Source organism: Rhopalosiphum padi, chromosome 2 (assembly GCF_020882245.1).
Source record: "Rhopalosiphum padi isolate XX-2018 chromosome 2, ASM2088224v1, whole genome shotgun sequence".
NCBI classification, from domain to species: Eukaryota; Metazoa; Arthropoda; class Insecta; order Hemiptera; family Aphididae; genus Rhopalosiphum; species Rhopalosiphum padi.
Genome location: NC_083598.1, coordinates 35,563,591 through 35,578,287, shown reverse-complemented (window position 1 = coordinate 35,578,287; position 14,697 = coordinate 35,563,591). Strand labels below are relative to the sequence as shown.

At 27.1% G+C, this 14,697-nt stretch overlaps 1 protein-coding gene across 1 annotated transcript; it reads right to left on the bottom strand.

Moving 5' to 3' along the window:
- Window positions 1–9,595: 9,595 nt before the first annotated feature.
- LOC132920458 (cuticle protein 7-like) lies at window positions 9,596–10,807 on the bottom strand. Its single transcript, XM_060982863.1, has 2 exons — window positions 10,665–10,807; window positions 9,596–10,124 (listed from the first exon to the last, which is right to left on the bottom strand). The coding sequence occupies exons 1-2, from the start codon at window positions 10,674–10,676 to the stop codon at window positions 9,738–9,740; spliced, it is 399 nt and encodes a 132-aa protein (XP_060838846.1). The 5' UTR covers window positions 10,677–10,807; the 3' UTR covers window positions 9,596–9,737.
- Window positions 10,808–14,697: the final 3,890 nt, after the last annotated feature.

Below are 14,697 nucleotides of genomic sequence, written 5' to 3'. Positions count from 1 at the left end.
AGAATACGTTTCCAGAATTAGATGATTTAATTAAATGAACAAACAATCAATCGTCCATCTCAATGTAAACAGCACTGCAGATTGTTTGATATGTCTCTTAGGGTTTCATGATCATGACAGAAGTAAAATAAACCTTAATTTATACTATGGTCACTACCCCCCAAAACATCGTTTCCCCCTTAGTAGCAATATATACAGATTCGTCGCAAAATCAATCTAATCAATTGAATTGCGTTGAAATACCAAGTTAACAGGATATACATTTAACTTATTTGCTATGGTATAAGAATACGGACGCACATTGGAACGATGTGATCCCTATAATAATATACTATATATGTACATGTGTGTGTGTGTGTGTGTGTGTGTGTGTGTGTGTGTGTGTGTGTGTGTGTGTGTGTGTGTAACTGAAAATGAATTATTGAAAGTATAACTTTTAGTTACCGAATACGGTAGTGTTGTAGTAAGTAAACAGATGTGATGTAGAAATAAATATATATAAAAAAAACACACTGGAAAAAGAGACAAAACCAATAAATGTCTCGACCAATATAATCAAAATATGTACAAGCCAAGCTAAAAGTTTTGGGTTTGTTCAAAGTTCAAATAAACATGACCACAAAGTTCCATCGGTCCATGCATAATATATTATTACGTACGGGAGGTTAGGGTTTGCTTTGAAATTGCCAACTAAACCATTATATTTATTTTTCACATTATTATTTTATTTTTATTTTTTTAGCTATTTTACTATACTTAAATATAAATTGATTTTTTTTTTAATCTTAAAATCGTTTATTTTACAGGATAAAAAAACATGGTCTGAAAGAAATTAATTTCCCTTGGATATATTATTATTTATTATGTTTGTTGGATCGGATATTTAAAGAAAATATTAACATAAGTAGTAAGTTTGTGTATTATATTATATAATATCTAGTAGATAATGTATGCAACTTATTGAGGTCTGAAACAATTTTCAAGTGTAAATTAAATTTGGACGCGAGTGCTGCATTTGGGTTCAAACGAACGTAATAATAGTATAAACAAACCAATCTGATTACGAGATATGTTGTAGAAATGTGTAGAATAATAACCATGATTTATTTCATTATTTGACGCAGAACTAGAGTGTATTATGCCACATATAAATGACCGTAGAAAAATATTATATAATATTTATTTAGAAAAATTATTTCATTTGTTTGATGGACCATTGAACGTGGGTGGGATTTAATAAATAATATAGCGCCAGTATAGTTTTATTGGGTATATTGTTGTGGACGAGCAACCGAAAAGAGACTTTTACGGACTTCGGGCGACCATATAATATTATAACGATGATCTTAGCGTTTGATAAAACAGAATCGAAGAAAACTAATTTACCCTTCGACCTGGTGTAGAAGAATCTTTATTGTTTCGAATCGAAATGGTTTTATATGTTTTATTAGCTATAAAACGCACTAGTTATAACTAGTATAAAGTTATAACATAATATAAATACGGCGGTTGGCATATTATGTATCACGACCAGGACAACGCGCCATAAAAACGAAAAATGAGGTTAATATCAGTTTTCAATATTATGTTCTATTGCATAATACCTATATAGTTACTACAAAATATAATATTATGTTGCGGTTAAGCCAATAAAATAAATATAAATTGTTTTTCTGCAAAATAATATAATATAATTAATATTTAATTTATTTTAATTATTATACTTATAACTCTATATTATACACTTATTATTATACGGTTAAAATGTTTTTGCTGGTTACTGCAATTTTTTTTAACAAATATACATTTTTTCGACTGAGTACTATTTTTTGTATCCCCGATTTCACGTGAGATCTCGTTTACTTTTATTCTTACTAAAATTTTTAGTTGGAATTTTTGTAAGGTACCTGCTATTACCCCTATAGCTACCAATAACTATATAATTATATAATAATTTTTTTGATACATTTTTTGTAATCGTAATTTTTAAAATCATTTATATGATTCATTGCTTTTGTGTACAGCGAAACAAATATCAAGTAGCTCATATATTATTATTTTTTTATTCAGCCAGTAGGTACATACATTGTGGACATTAACGCGTAAAAATGTTAATAATTGCAATTTGCAAATAACAGTCTAAAATAGGCTTAGTCAGTTAGTAGTTCTGCAATAAAACACTGTACAATAGTACGATTTGTGACAAGGACATCGCACTTCAATGATTGTATTAGGATATACGTCTGTACGATGATATTATGAATAACATTAATAGTGAGGTTCAGAGTTTAATACTGCAATTACGTTTTAAAGGGATGAGTATATATTATATAGTATTTAATTGAATTTGTTATTGTGGTATAGACCGCTGTACCATAGGATTTGAGACATTTTACGCGATCATTCGTAAGTATTACGCAATTAAAATTAGCTTAAACTTTTAGCGTCAAAGTTTATGGTTAATATATAATAGTAAATCTCTTATTGTTAACTAGAAACGGTGGAATTGTAATATTATTTTCTTAGATCAAGTTCTTCAAATAAGAAAAAGATATACATATTGAGTCGTTTGTTTGTAACTTTTGCCCATATATTTTGTTTCAACTAATATCGTTATGTTATTTCTATTTTCCAAGTACAATTATCGTCAATCATCGTATCATTCGTATCGTTTGAAATATATAATATTATTATAATATTGAAGCAGTGATTTTTATCATGCATAATATTATATACTTGTATATGAATATAATATTATTAAATATATGTAAATAATATAATAGCCGTTGATTAAAAGACAAAAACTATATAATTAATTTTTATCTTTTCACTTATTTTACTAATTTTACTGAATTATTAGTGTTTTAAAAATATTACCAAGATTTTATGTACCAAGTATGGCGTTATAATACAGCGACATCTCAGTGGAGACATATGAATTGCCTAAAGTTATTGTATACGGCGCTTGTGTTATTGATACAATTCTGTTTTGAATGATTATCTAATAAAAAGTGCAGTGAGGAACCGACGAAACGTTACAATAGATTTGAACAATCTTTCATTTTTTTTACAAATAATTCAAATATATTCGTTGGAAATAATACAAGAGTTAATCAATAAAGACATGAAAAATAATATCACATTTGATATTATAAATTATAATAACATTATGATGTGCACAACGAGCGTTGTAATTCATACTGATAATTTTGACAGTTTTTTTTTTGTTTCATTGATGGTTAATATATCACCTGCACTCGATTAATTCAGTACAATAAAGTTGTTCTCGCGACGTGTTGTATTTCGTTCGAATGAAGTTTACTACTAAATCGCAAGAAAGATTTCGTGAATGTCGAACAACGTTGATAATACAATCCGCTAGATGTCGGGGCACTATTCGTATGCGGTAAAAACTAAATGATAATTAATTTTAATAATATTATATTGTTTCTATTAATAATAATTAGACGAGTCCACAAGTGGAATGTAACCAATTTCTGTCGATGATTATGACACATGAACAAAACCCAAAACACAACACACATTTTTGCACCTTACCGTTTCCTTTCGTCATAAAAGTTGCCGGCAGAAAACCTTTTTTATAACGATGACATTACTATAATTATAATAGTTTTATATTATTGTATAGAGGTGGCCATTTCACGATTCTGAAAATATATTATGATAAAGTTTTGGACTAGAAATTGTAAATACTAGAAATAGGTACCGCCATTAGATACTCGTACATTACATTGGAAGGTAATGATAAAATTAAATTTAAGAGCAATTATAAATCACTAAGTTAAAAAAAAGGAATAAATATAGCAACACTGACTGTTATAATTGTGCTCATGGAAATGTCTATAAAACTGTTAATCAGTCAGCATAAGTTTTTTATCGTTTACGGTTTGTAATATTAAACCATAATTTGTAAGACTGCGACTGACAAAATTGTCGAAAATATGTCCTCCTTCAAGTACCACCGAGACTATAGATCTGCAATATTTGAGTTATTTGACACTAGTTTTTTATAGGTAACCTTATTTCTGCTAAAAACGTTTCTTTATTAGAACAATTAAATGATAAAAAAAATCATTATAAAACGAATAGTATTAATAACAATAAGTTTAGAGTTAGGATGTTGATAACTTTTGCATTTTTTTTCCTTTAATTCTATACAATGCTATTCTAGCTAATAATTTGATTCATGCTCTCTTGATACAGAATATTCTAATTTTATTTTGCATTTTTTTGTTTTTTTAACGTCATTTTTTATAGTTTTTGTACAATGTGGAGCAATTTTAGATTTTAGAGCAAGTGTTAAACTCAAGTTTGGAAACAAATTTAATTTATTTAAAATCTAATTTAATTTATATTTTACTTTTTAATTTATTTTTAATAATTTGATGTAATGCTTAAAATGTAATTGTATACTATTGTTTATTATTTTATTAATATTATAATCTATAATTCATATTTTAAATTACTATTACACCCATTATCACGCCTATATCTCTAATGACCATTTTTAAGGTCATTTTTTGAAGCTTTTAAGGCATTTTTGCATTTTTTTTAGGTCATTTTTGTATGTTTTTTAGGTCATCAACATCCTAACACTAATAACAAAAGTAATAAATAATATGCTCCTCATCAGAATCTATAAGACAACAATGTGAATAATATTAAATTCGCTAAAAATGGCGGCGATAACAAATTTCCCTCGGCGGTCGCAAAAACATCAGTGTTTTTTTCGTGCCTCTGCATGCGCACTATTTTTTACAATTATATAGAAACACAATAAGAAAATTATAGCAATATTTTGTACCTACCCATTTACTGCTAAAACCATTCAGTAAAATTCCGACAGTTTTCTTACGGAAAATCCCCATCACCAATAACATTATTATGTATAATACCTACAATGCAGTATACTGTATACATTCCGACAATGCAATAGGGCTGACCCGTCGTTTTTAGTTATATTATATACTCGAAGGTATTTTATTATTTACGTAGGCGGATTACGTCTCTGACTGCGGACGGTATTATAATAATATTATTTTCGTGTGCTTTAGTAGAACGTCTCGAGATAATTAAGAAATAAATCTGCATTGCAACAAACCAGTTTATTTGTGGGGGATACTGTACTATATATTATACAGGGTGTAACAGATAAACTTGACAAAAAAAAAAATTAAATTATGCTACTTAAACGTATGACAAAAATTATTAATATTATATGATGAGTAAATAATTTAAGAAATATACCCATGCCAGCATATTCTCAAAAAACATATTTTTAAAAATGTTATTACGTTCCAAATTAATTTAATCAAAAAATATTGATATTTTAAAAAAATTCTAAAAATAAACTATTTGACTTAGATAAATCTTTTCACCATAAAAATTGTTCTCATAGTTAGATTCACAAATTGACTATTTTAAATTTATCCAAAAAATTTAAATCAAATTTTATTTTATTTTTATTTTCAGTACTAAAAAATAAACTCAAAAAAATGTAATTATACGTGTAGCGCTAGGGCTCTTAATGATCAATCGGTCGGCGCTGGTGTTGCCATCACATGTGATCGTAATATTTTTACCTAACCGACGACTATAAAAGACAATCCAATGAGTTATTAATAGTGATGGGCACTATCGAATAGTATTGTATTTATCGACAGGCCGGAATTCGTACGGTGACCCGGTTAAAGCTGCAGTAGCTTACGTAATAGGTACCTACGTTTAATAATATTATTATATTGCACACGCATTTTAGTCGATGCTCCGTACGGATAATGACGTTGCAAAACCGTGTGAGATAACTACCCACACTGCATATATTTCATTAAAATTATACCATACCATTATATTATACGTACTTACACTTATCGTTCTGTAACGTGCACATGAAATCTTTGCAAGCGAAACGCTCACGATACGTGTTAGATTATTATTAGGATCGCGGGCGCAACTAACTGCAGCGAGAACAAAAAAACTAAATAATATGTTCGACGCTCCGTAACTGTTTAGGTATAGTTTTCTATATTATAATAATATGGTGGCTTTTTCGTAGTAGTAAGTATAATATTGTACGTTCCGTTGTTTTCAAATTACCTACCAAATGAATGGTTCGCGACGATACCAATTATTTCATTTTAATAACGACGCAGGCCTATCATAATATGTTTGTGATTTAACCCGCACATTAACAGATAATTTATACGAAATTTAGTTTCTAACACTGTGATGGCGAACGTCTACCTATAAGAATTAAATTGTTTATTTGAAATTAAATTAATCTCGGCTGATTTTTTATTATCGAGTGGGAAACATTTAACGGTTCTTATTCACTATGCATGTTTACTTTTCATTTTTATTCGTATTTATATAAATATGGGTTATTTTATGTTGTTATTATGTATGTTAAGCATGCATATCTTTTTTAACTCATGACTCGTGAGAACTTATCCATGCTAATGTGTATCTACGTACGTGTAAACGTTATAAAGTAAAAAAAAAATACAATATATTTTTTATTTTCAAAAATAATAATATAATAATATAAATTTGCTGAAAACTGTACAAGAAATTTTAATTATAATTTAGTTCAAAACTTTATTTGAATATTTAAATTCATTAGTAATTTTCATTAAAACATAATTTCTGATATATTATATTTTATGGACAATATAAAATATAATTTTTCTTCATTAAATTCATTGATATTTTTACAATATTAAAAGCATTTGATGATAGGTACATGCTTAATAATGAATTTTAATAAACTACTAAGGTTCTTATGGTTTCGGGAATTTTTATTTTTTATTATACAAATACGACGGAGTAAAACTTCAATTATATAATATATTAATATTTAGTTAAATAACGACTAGTATATTTTCGAAATACGTTTTATACAACTTCGTAACTCGTGACTCTTAATTGACCAATAAAATACATACATAACATAATATTATACACACTTAATGACTCAATTGGTTCAAGATTATTTCAATATTTCTTTATTGTATTATTTTGATAACTAAATGGAATAAAAATACTTGTGTAGGTACAGTGCACATCGTTATTAATATCATTATCGTCTGAACGGTATCGTACAATACAATTATATCATATTTTATCGTACAGTATCATTCGCTGAGACTGGAGAATTGTTTAATCGTTGAGGTTACGTGTAGATACCAGCTACTATATATTATGCATATTTCGTGTATCTTTTTATTCAAAATGAAGAACCCATTGATAGAACAATATAATGTACGAACAGTTTCATTTTAAATATTATATTATTTAATAATACGGAGCAAACGATCAAAATTCTTGAATACTAGAATGACCATTTAATAATAGAAAAAACAATATATTGCACCACTACGATTATATTGAATTACAACCTTCATACAATTTATGCACGTATAATGTTTTGCCGGATAGTACCCGAGGCGCATATAAATTGATTTTGTTATTTTACTCACTCTCCTATTTTCAGCAATTTGAAGTCTATACAAAATAATAAATACGTATTAAGTTTCCGTGAGTAGCTCTGCTATAATACTCTTATTTTTGACCTGATTATTTTCAAATGTTACAATCGAACGCTCAGGAGTAATTAATTCATTTTTCTAACAACTTCCGTCATACGAATAATGAAAAATCAATTTGTTTGTCTTGTATTTAAAATGAATAGATTCACCCACTAAAAATGCGATTGATTACAGTAACGTTTATTGAATTTATATTACACATTACCCTCATAACTTTCAATCACAGAGGACAATAAAAAAGATATTCAAAGTTAATCGTTTGAATTTAGTTTTGTATTTTGATTAGATTTCAATAATATCTTATTTCATAAAATGTTGAAATTTTTAAAATTCAACTTCACACTATATATTTATCTTAATTGGAAATGATTATATTAAAAAGCTTAAATCTAAAATTTCTTGGTTAAAAGGGTTTCTTCAAGGAAAACATTGATTGCTTTAATTAATTATAACCAAGCGTGAAGTATATTCTTAAAGATGTATTTAAATTTTTTGTAATATTAACATTTTCATGATGTAAGTTATTTTTTTTTATTTTCAACATGATTATTAGGTTTAATGGAAAAATGCAACACTAAACAAATTATAAACATTTACGGATTACGGTCAATGCAACAAATTACTAACTAGTGGTTATTAATTGTAGGAAGATGGAATAATAATAATTAATATTATATTACGTTGTAACAATAATAATAATAATAATAAATCTAATAATACGACCGTAACTCGTTCCAGTAATTAATATTGTACAATATCCATTAATGTTGCATTATTATAATATATAATAAGCTGCATCAGTCTAGCTCACCGACGCGATAGTTTTCGTCATATTGACTCAATGTTGTTAAAATTCCTTTTATTTAGGAATCCGTTCAATTCCTCGTTCCTATAAGAAAGGAACTCGTTCTTTTTCTCGTTCCTCTAAAAAAGTATCTGGTTCCTAGTTACCTTAGTTTACATTAATACCTACTTAATAAGATTATTTTATGATTCTAAATATTTTAATTTTAAGTACAATTATCAATTAATATTTAAAAAAAATTATTTCAATTATATCCCAAATAATCAATTATTACCATAATCATTAATCACTAGACACTAATCAGAACACTAAGTCATATGTGAATAAAAAATTGGTAGGCTCATCTATTATATATTATATATTATATAGATTAAAAACATGATTAGTAAACGAAATTTTTCTCCCAAATGTTTTGTTAAAATATTTCCGAGAAGAACAAAAGAATTATAATATTTACGTTCCTATTCCTAAAAACAAGGAATTAATTCACGTTCTTATTCCTTTAAAAAATAATGGAATTCATTCATTCATTCGTTCCTCAAAAAAAGAATCAATTCCAGGAATCGTTCCTTAACAACATTGTATATTGTACCGTCGCGGGAAAAGAGTAGATAACAACAAGAAGTGAAAAAACGAGGCATCGCCGCTACAGATTATATAGATTATAGATTATCTATATATTTTTTTTTGCTGTTTGAATTGACGACGTCGTGGGGACAGCTTACGCATTACTTCGACGACGCCAAATTATCGATATATTAATATAATAAAATATTGTCTTGTCGGGAAATTACACAATGAGTGGCAGGTAAAATATTATGTAGAGCGAGCGACAATTGTCCGCTTATTATTTAGTGAATATTATAATACTCATAATAGTCTAATATTGAATCAATCGGCAGGTACCAATGTTCAAATAACAAAACAAAAAATAAATTAACAAAATCATGAAATCATGAAATCAAATCTGTGATTTTTGTGCATGTGAGTGTAAAGGTATGTTTTTCCACTGCGTTCTAACGGTCCCGACTTATTGCCCCGTCAAGACGCGATAATATTTTCCATGTAGCGTTTAGACACCACTCTTATTTTTATTTTCCACAAGGAAATATCCAATCATAATAAAATATTATAAATCACACCTCAGAACATACGATATACCTCAAAGCAATTCTTAGTGTTTTAGTCTACCATAATATAGATAATAAAATATAATATCGTGTTTTATAGTAACAATGGTTAATGTTTTATTCGTAAAAAAGAAAAAAAAATTTACATGACGTGCAAAACAAATAATCCGTAGCATCGACTACACGACGGTTTGGTAACACATTTTTTCGTATGATTGGCAAATTTTATAAATTTCAATAAAACTTGTACGACGAATGATCGTATGACGGTTGTAGTGATTCGTGGTGATGGTAGTCCGAGGTATCGGAGTACTCGCCGTGGTGGTGGGGTGCGTCGATCTTCTTGACAACGGCGTTGAAACCGTGTTCGTGGTCAGCTGTGTACTCGACCACGCGGGTGGAACCGTCGGGTTCCACGAGACTGTACGATCCTTTGACGTTGCCGTGACCGTCACTAATCTCGTGTTGGCTCTTGATGTCGTGCGTGTGAAGGTCTTTCACACCGTACTCGAAATGATACGGCTTAGGTGCGTGATCGTAGTGGTCGGCATCGTAACTTTTGTACTCGATGGGCGGATAAGCAAAGGCCAAGTGTCCGAACAAAGCGACAAAGATTATAAACTAGAATGTTCAACAATACGTTTTTTTATCAAGCCGATAATATAAAATTAATATACATTGAATACATTATATTATACAAGAAGCAAGGCAATCACTGAAAACAAATTTTGGGGGTGGGGAAAGGGGGTCCAGACCCCTTGGACCCCCCTCAGATACGGCCATGACAAGAAGTATACTGTGTGATGATAAATATTTTTCGTATAAAAGAAAATTTGTATCAACTATCTGGCATCGACTGACTAAATCAGAACCTCCATATTATATAGTTAAAATTATCTAATTAATTGATTAATTTGGTTATTACAGACAAAATATTTACCAAATTTCACACAAAATATTTTTATTTATCACTATGATATTATACTATTTTATGTAATGTTTATTAAATATTATATTTTTATGAATATACAAATAAATGGATATTAAATAAAATTAATATACATATTGTGTCGTAAAATATAGTCAAAATTAAAATGCTAATATTGTATTCCTCTAAATTTAGTAAATAATATATTAATGTATAGGTGTATATAATCTTACCTTAGTGGCCATTTTGAATGTTCAGTAGATACCTTACACTTTTACAAACGTGATGTTTTAAGATAAATTTGTTTTCACAAAAAATAAAATAAGTACACTGATGATTATTGAAACATTGTTTACGGTATTTATACTCTGGAACTGTATATAAATCCCTACTATATAAGATTTTTCACGTAGATAAATTAAGTAAGAAATGAATCGAGTTACATCAACTCATTAAGAAATAATAATAATTATTCACGAAATGCCCATCTTTATATTGTTTATTAGTATACATATTATTATATAATTAATTACATATGTAATTAAAATAAAACAAATATTACGAAAAATGAGAGCATACACATAATATTATATATTACAATATAGCATATGTTTTGACTTAGGTGTATTATATAATAATATAGCGCATACCATCATTCAGAGGGTATAACAATGTTTGTAAATAATTAAAATAAAATAATATATTAATATATTACAATAGTTTTGTTAAATAATTTTAAGTTTTATTTTATTTTTTGATAATTATTAACGATTTAGAAAGAATGTTCATCCTAGTTTTAGATATTTCACGTGATCAATTTTCTTGTAAGCTAAATTATTTTTATTTATTTTTAAAATCTCTTTGGTAGCCGTAAAAGTAATCGAGGCATTCCCTAATCCTTTGTATGGTTACTTGATTAATAGGAAATTGTGACATGCGTGAATAAGTACTCTATCTATCTTACTAATAATGCAGGTTTAAACATACTACCTAGTAATTATGTTAAATTAATTCGTCTTAGACATTTTAGATTAGATATTTAAATTGCATAGTACATCTGCACGATGACTCAGCGAAAAACTGTTCTATCTCAGCACAGCTAATTGACACCTTTGGATTTTCTAACGAAAAAAACTGAAGATTTTCATAAAAATATGTATAATATATTATATACTATTTAATACTTAAATATAGATGTACAAGATATTTGATAACATGTTTTCCATTCCAATCTCGGAAGAACATTTTATTGGTGTCCTAATATGTATAGTTGCCTGTAAGTCTTTACATTACCTTAGTTCATTTTAAAACTAATATTAATAATTGTTAAATTAGATATGATTTAAAGGCATGAGATATAACATTTGATAGTATCCCTGTGTAGGCTTATCAGTTATCACACATAAGCGTAGACGTGTGAAAGACTAGTAAATTGCGTAAGACAAACGGCGATATTATAAACGAAATTCGAGTATAGTGAGTAAGATATAAGCTTTAATTTAATATTTTCACAATTATTTATACGGGAATCACGCATTCTCGCCTTATGGTATTGAATTTCAGCACATTTAACCTCCAGGGATGAAAGTGCTGGTATCGAGGGGTTTGTACTCGACTCTCTACACATACTACTATACTAGGGTTGAAAATAATGATTCATAAAACCCATGTTCCTTATTATATTATATAAAATTAAATTAAGATATAATAATAATAGAACGCAAACCGTTGATTAATTTCATTTAATTTTAACTTTAAATATCACAGTAAGAACACGGCTCTGTTCACAAATTAAATATCAATAAATCATTCTGAGATATAGCAATAATATTCTTATAATTTATAAACAAAAAATTATAATCGATATAAATTCAACACTGACAAAAATATCTATAATTAAAACTTATAACTATTACACCTTGTATTATATGTAATAATATTTTTCTAACACGTTTCTAGTGTAACATATAATGAATAATAAGAAGTAGGTAGGAGCTAATAGTTTTTTGATAAAACAAAATAATATAGATCTCCGACAAATCAAATTTTTACGTATATATTTAATCAATATTTAAACTTACATACATTTAACATTTTCTTAGGCAAAACATAAAATTGCAAAATAAAATAAAAATAATAACCTTAATAGGTATTAATATATTAATATAATTATATGGTAAATTTATAAGTATTAAGTGTAACCATATTAGGTACGTGTGGGTTGTATACTATTGTGTGTGATAATATTAATGAGTCAAAATAAAATGTAGTGGGCCTGTGTGAACCACAATTTACTTGTCTTTAAACAAAATGGCTTATTATATATAAGACAACCACCATGCTTTTATTTTTTGTAAATATATAATTCATACTTAAAAGCTATGTATAAATATCATGAATTATAAAGTCAATATTTTTGTCCACTATGCATAAATGCATAATGACTTATATTAGAGTACCATAATTAACCATATACCATATAATTAATTTAACGTTTATAAGTTTAACTGTTGAATTAAACCTGTTGCATTAACCAATGTGACATTATAATTAATTATTTGACTACCATGTCACATTAATAACTACTCTATTATAATGTATATACGAGAACATTTGTTTTACAATACTTATTCATAAAGGCAACAACATGATATGGAACTCGATTGCTGTTATTCATCTATGTCAATACAAAATAGTAAATTAATACAAATAATTAATGCAGTAGGTACTTAGAAGTTGGAAATTAAAAGTATTTAAACGTTTAAGCCAATTTTTACTGTAAAATTTTATTCAGGTTTTATTTTCATACGAGCTGTCAAAAAATTGCAATTTATTATTTAATTTCAATATTTTATCTATATAGGTAATGATTAGGGATAGGATGTTGGTGACTTACATTTTTTTCTTTGTTAATCTTAACTAAAAATGAGTTAATTTTTTTTTATCCAGAATATACTTATTTATTTTTGTTTTTTAACGCCATTTGTATAATGTGGTGCACTTTTCAAATTTTATATTTTAAAGAAAATTTATGTTTAATAAATGTAATTTACATAATTTTTAATTATTTTAGTTACTTTTTTTTTTCAGTGTAAATTAAACTTAAAATTGAAATGTATGTTATTGTCTATTAATTTTGAACTCATATTTTGAATTAATCTGATACATATTATCATTCTATATAACTATATCGGCTATATTTGTAAATCTGTAATGATAATTATTATTTTTAAATTTTTTTTTTTCACTTATTTAAGTAGATTTTTGTTTGTAATTTTTAGGTCATAAACATCTTTATTTGTCTGTTTGTATCGCAAGGCAATTCATAAACATCCTAATAGTAATAACTATTCAACGTTCTTAATTATTTATGTTATCAATACATGCTATGACAAACAATCTACAGGGCGACGATTCAAATTTTATTCTGAGGATATTTCACAAGGGTGTACTGAACGTACTTCATCTTATTCAAAAGTAGTTTTGCCAACAGATGGCACTGTATATTCCTTAAATTAATATATATTTCAAAATTGTCTACGTTTCAACGGCTAAGAACCAAAAATCAAATGCATGTCTTCATTTTTTTTATTATTATGTAACCATTTGATATAATTTTCATAGTTTATCGAGATCATGTTTTTTTCATAATTATATTCGACTTACATCACAGTTTGCCAGCTATCTATATTATAGAATTAATTAAATTTATACCTACGTATACATCATATAAATTATTTCATTGAACATTTAAAAGATAATATACCTACAATATACAATCAAATATCTATCACTTTGGAATATCAAATAAATATCGATATCGATAGCATAACATATTAACCTAATCTACAGGACCAGTTTGTTATTTGAAATTTGCATATTATGTCGACTGGATGACGTTATATAGCGCACCTACAACTATGATACATAATAATATTATATCGTTTAATAGTGGGCAATGGCATATAAACGTGTGGAATTGCTTTTAATTATTATTAAGTACTAAGTCAATTATTAATTTAATATTAGATCAAACCCAAAATTAAAATATTAATTTTAGAAAAGTTAAATTCAATACCTTTAAAACCTTCACATAACGTAATGGTTTTAGTACTTTTGACCAGCATATCGAACATTTGACGTTTTAACATTATTATGGTTTTAGTGAATTTTTATTTTTATAATAACTAAAATTGTCATGTTTCTGTTTTTGTTTATCTTTTGTATATTAACGAAAATAATTGTTGTCTTTGGTTTACAAGTTAC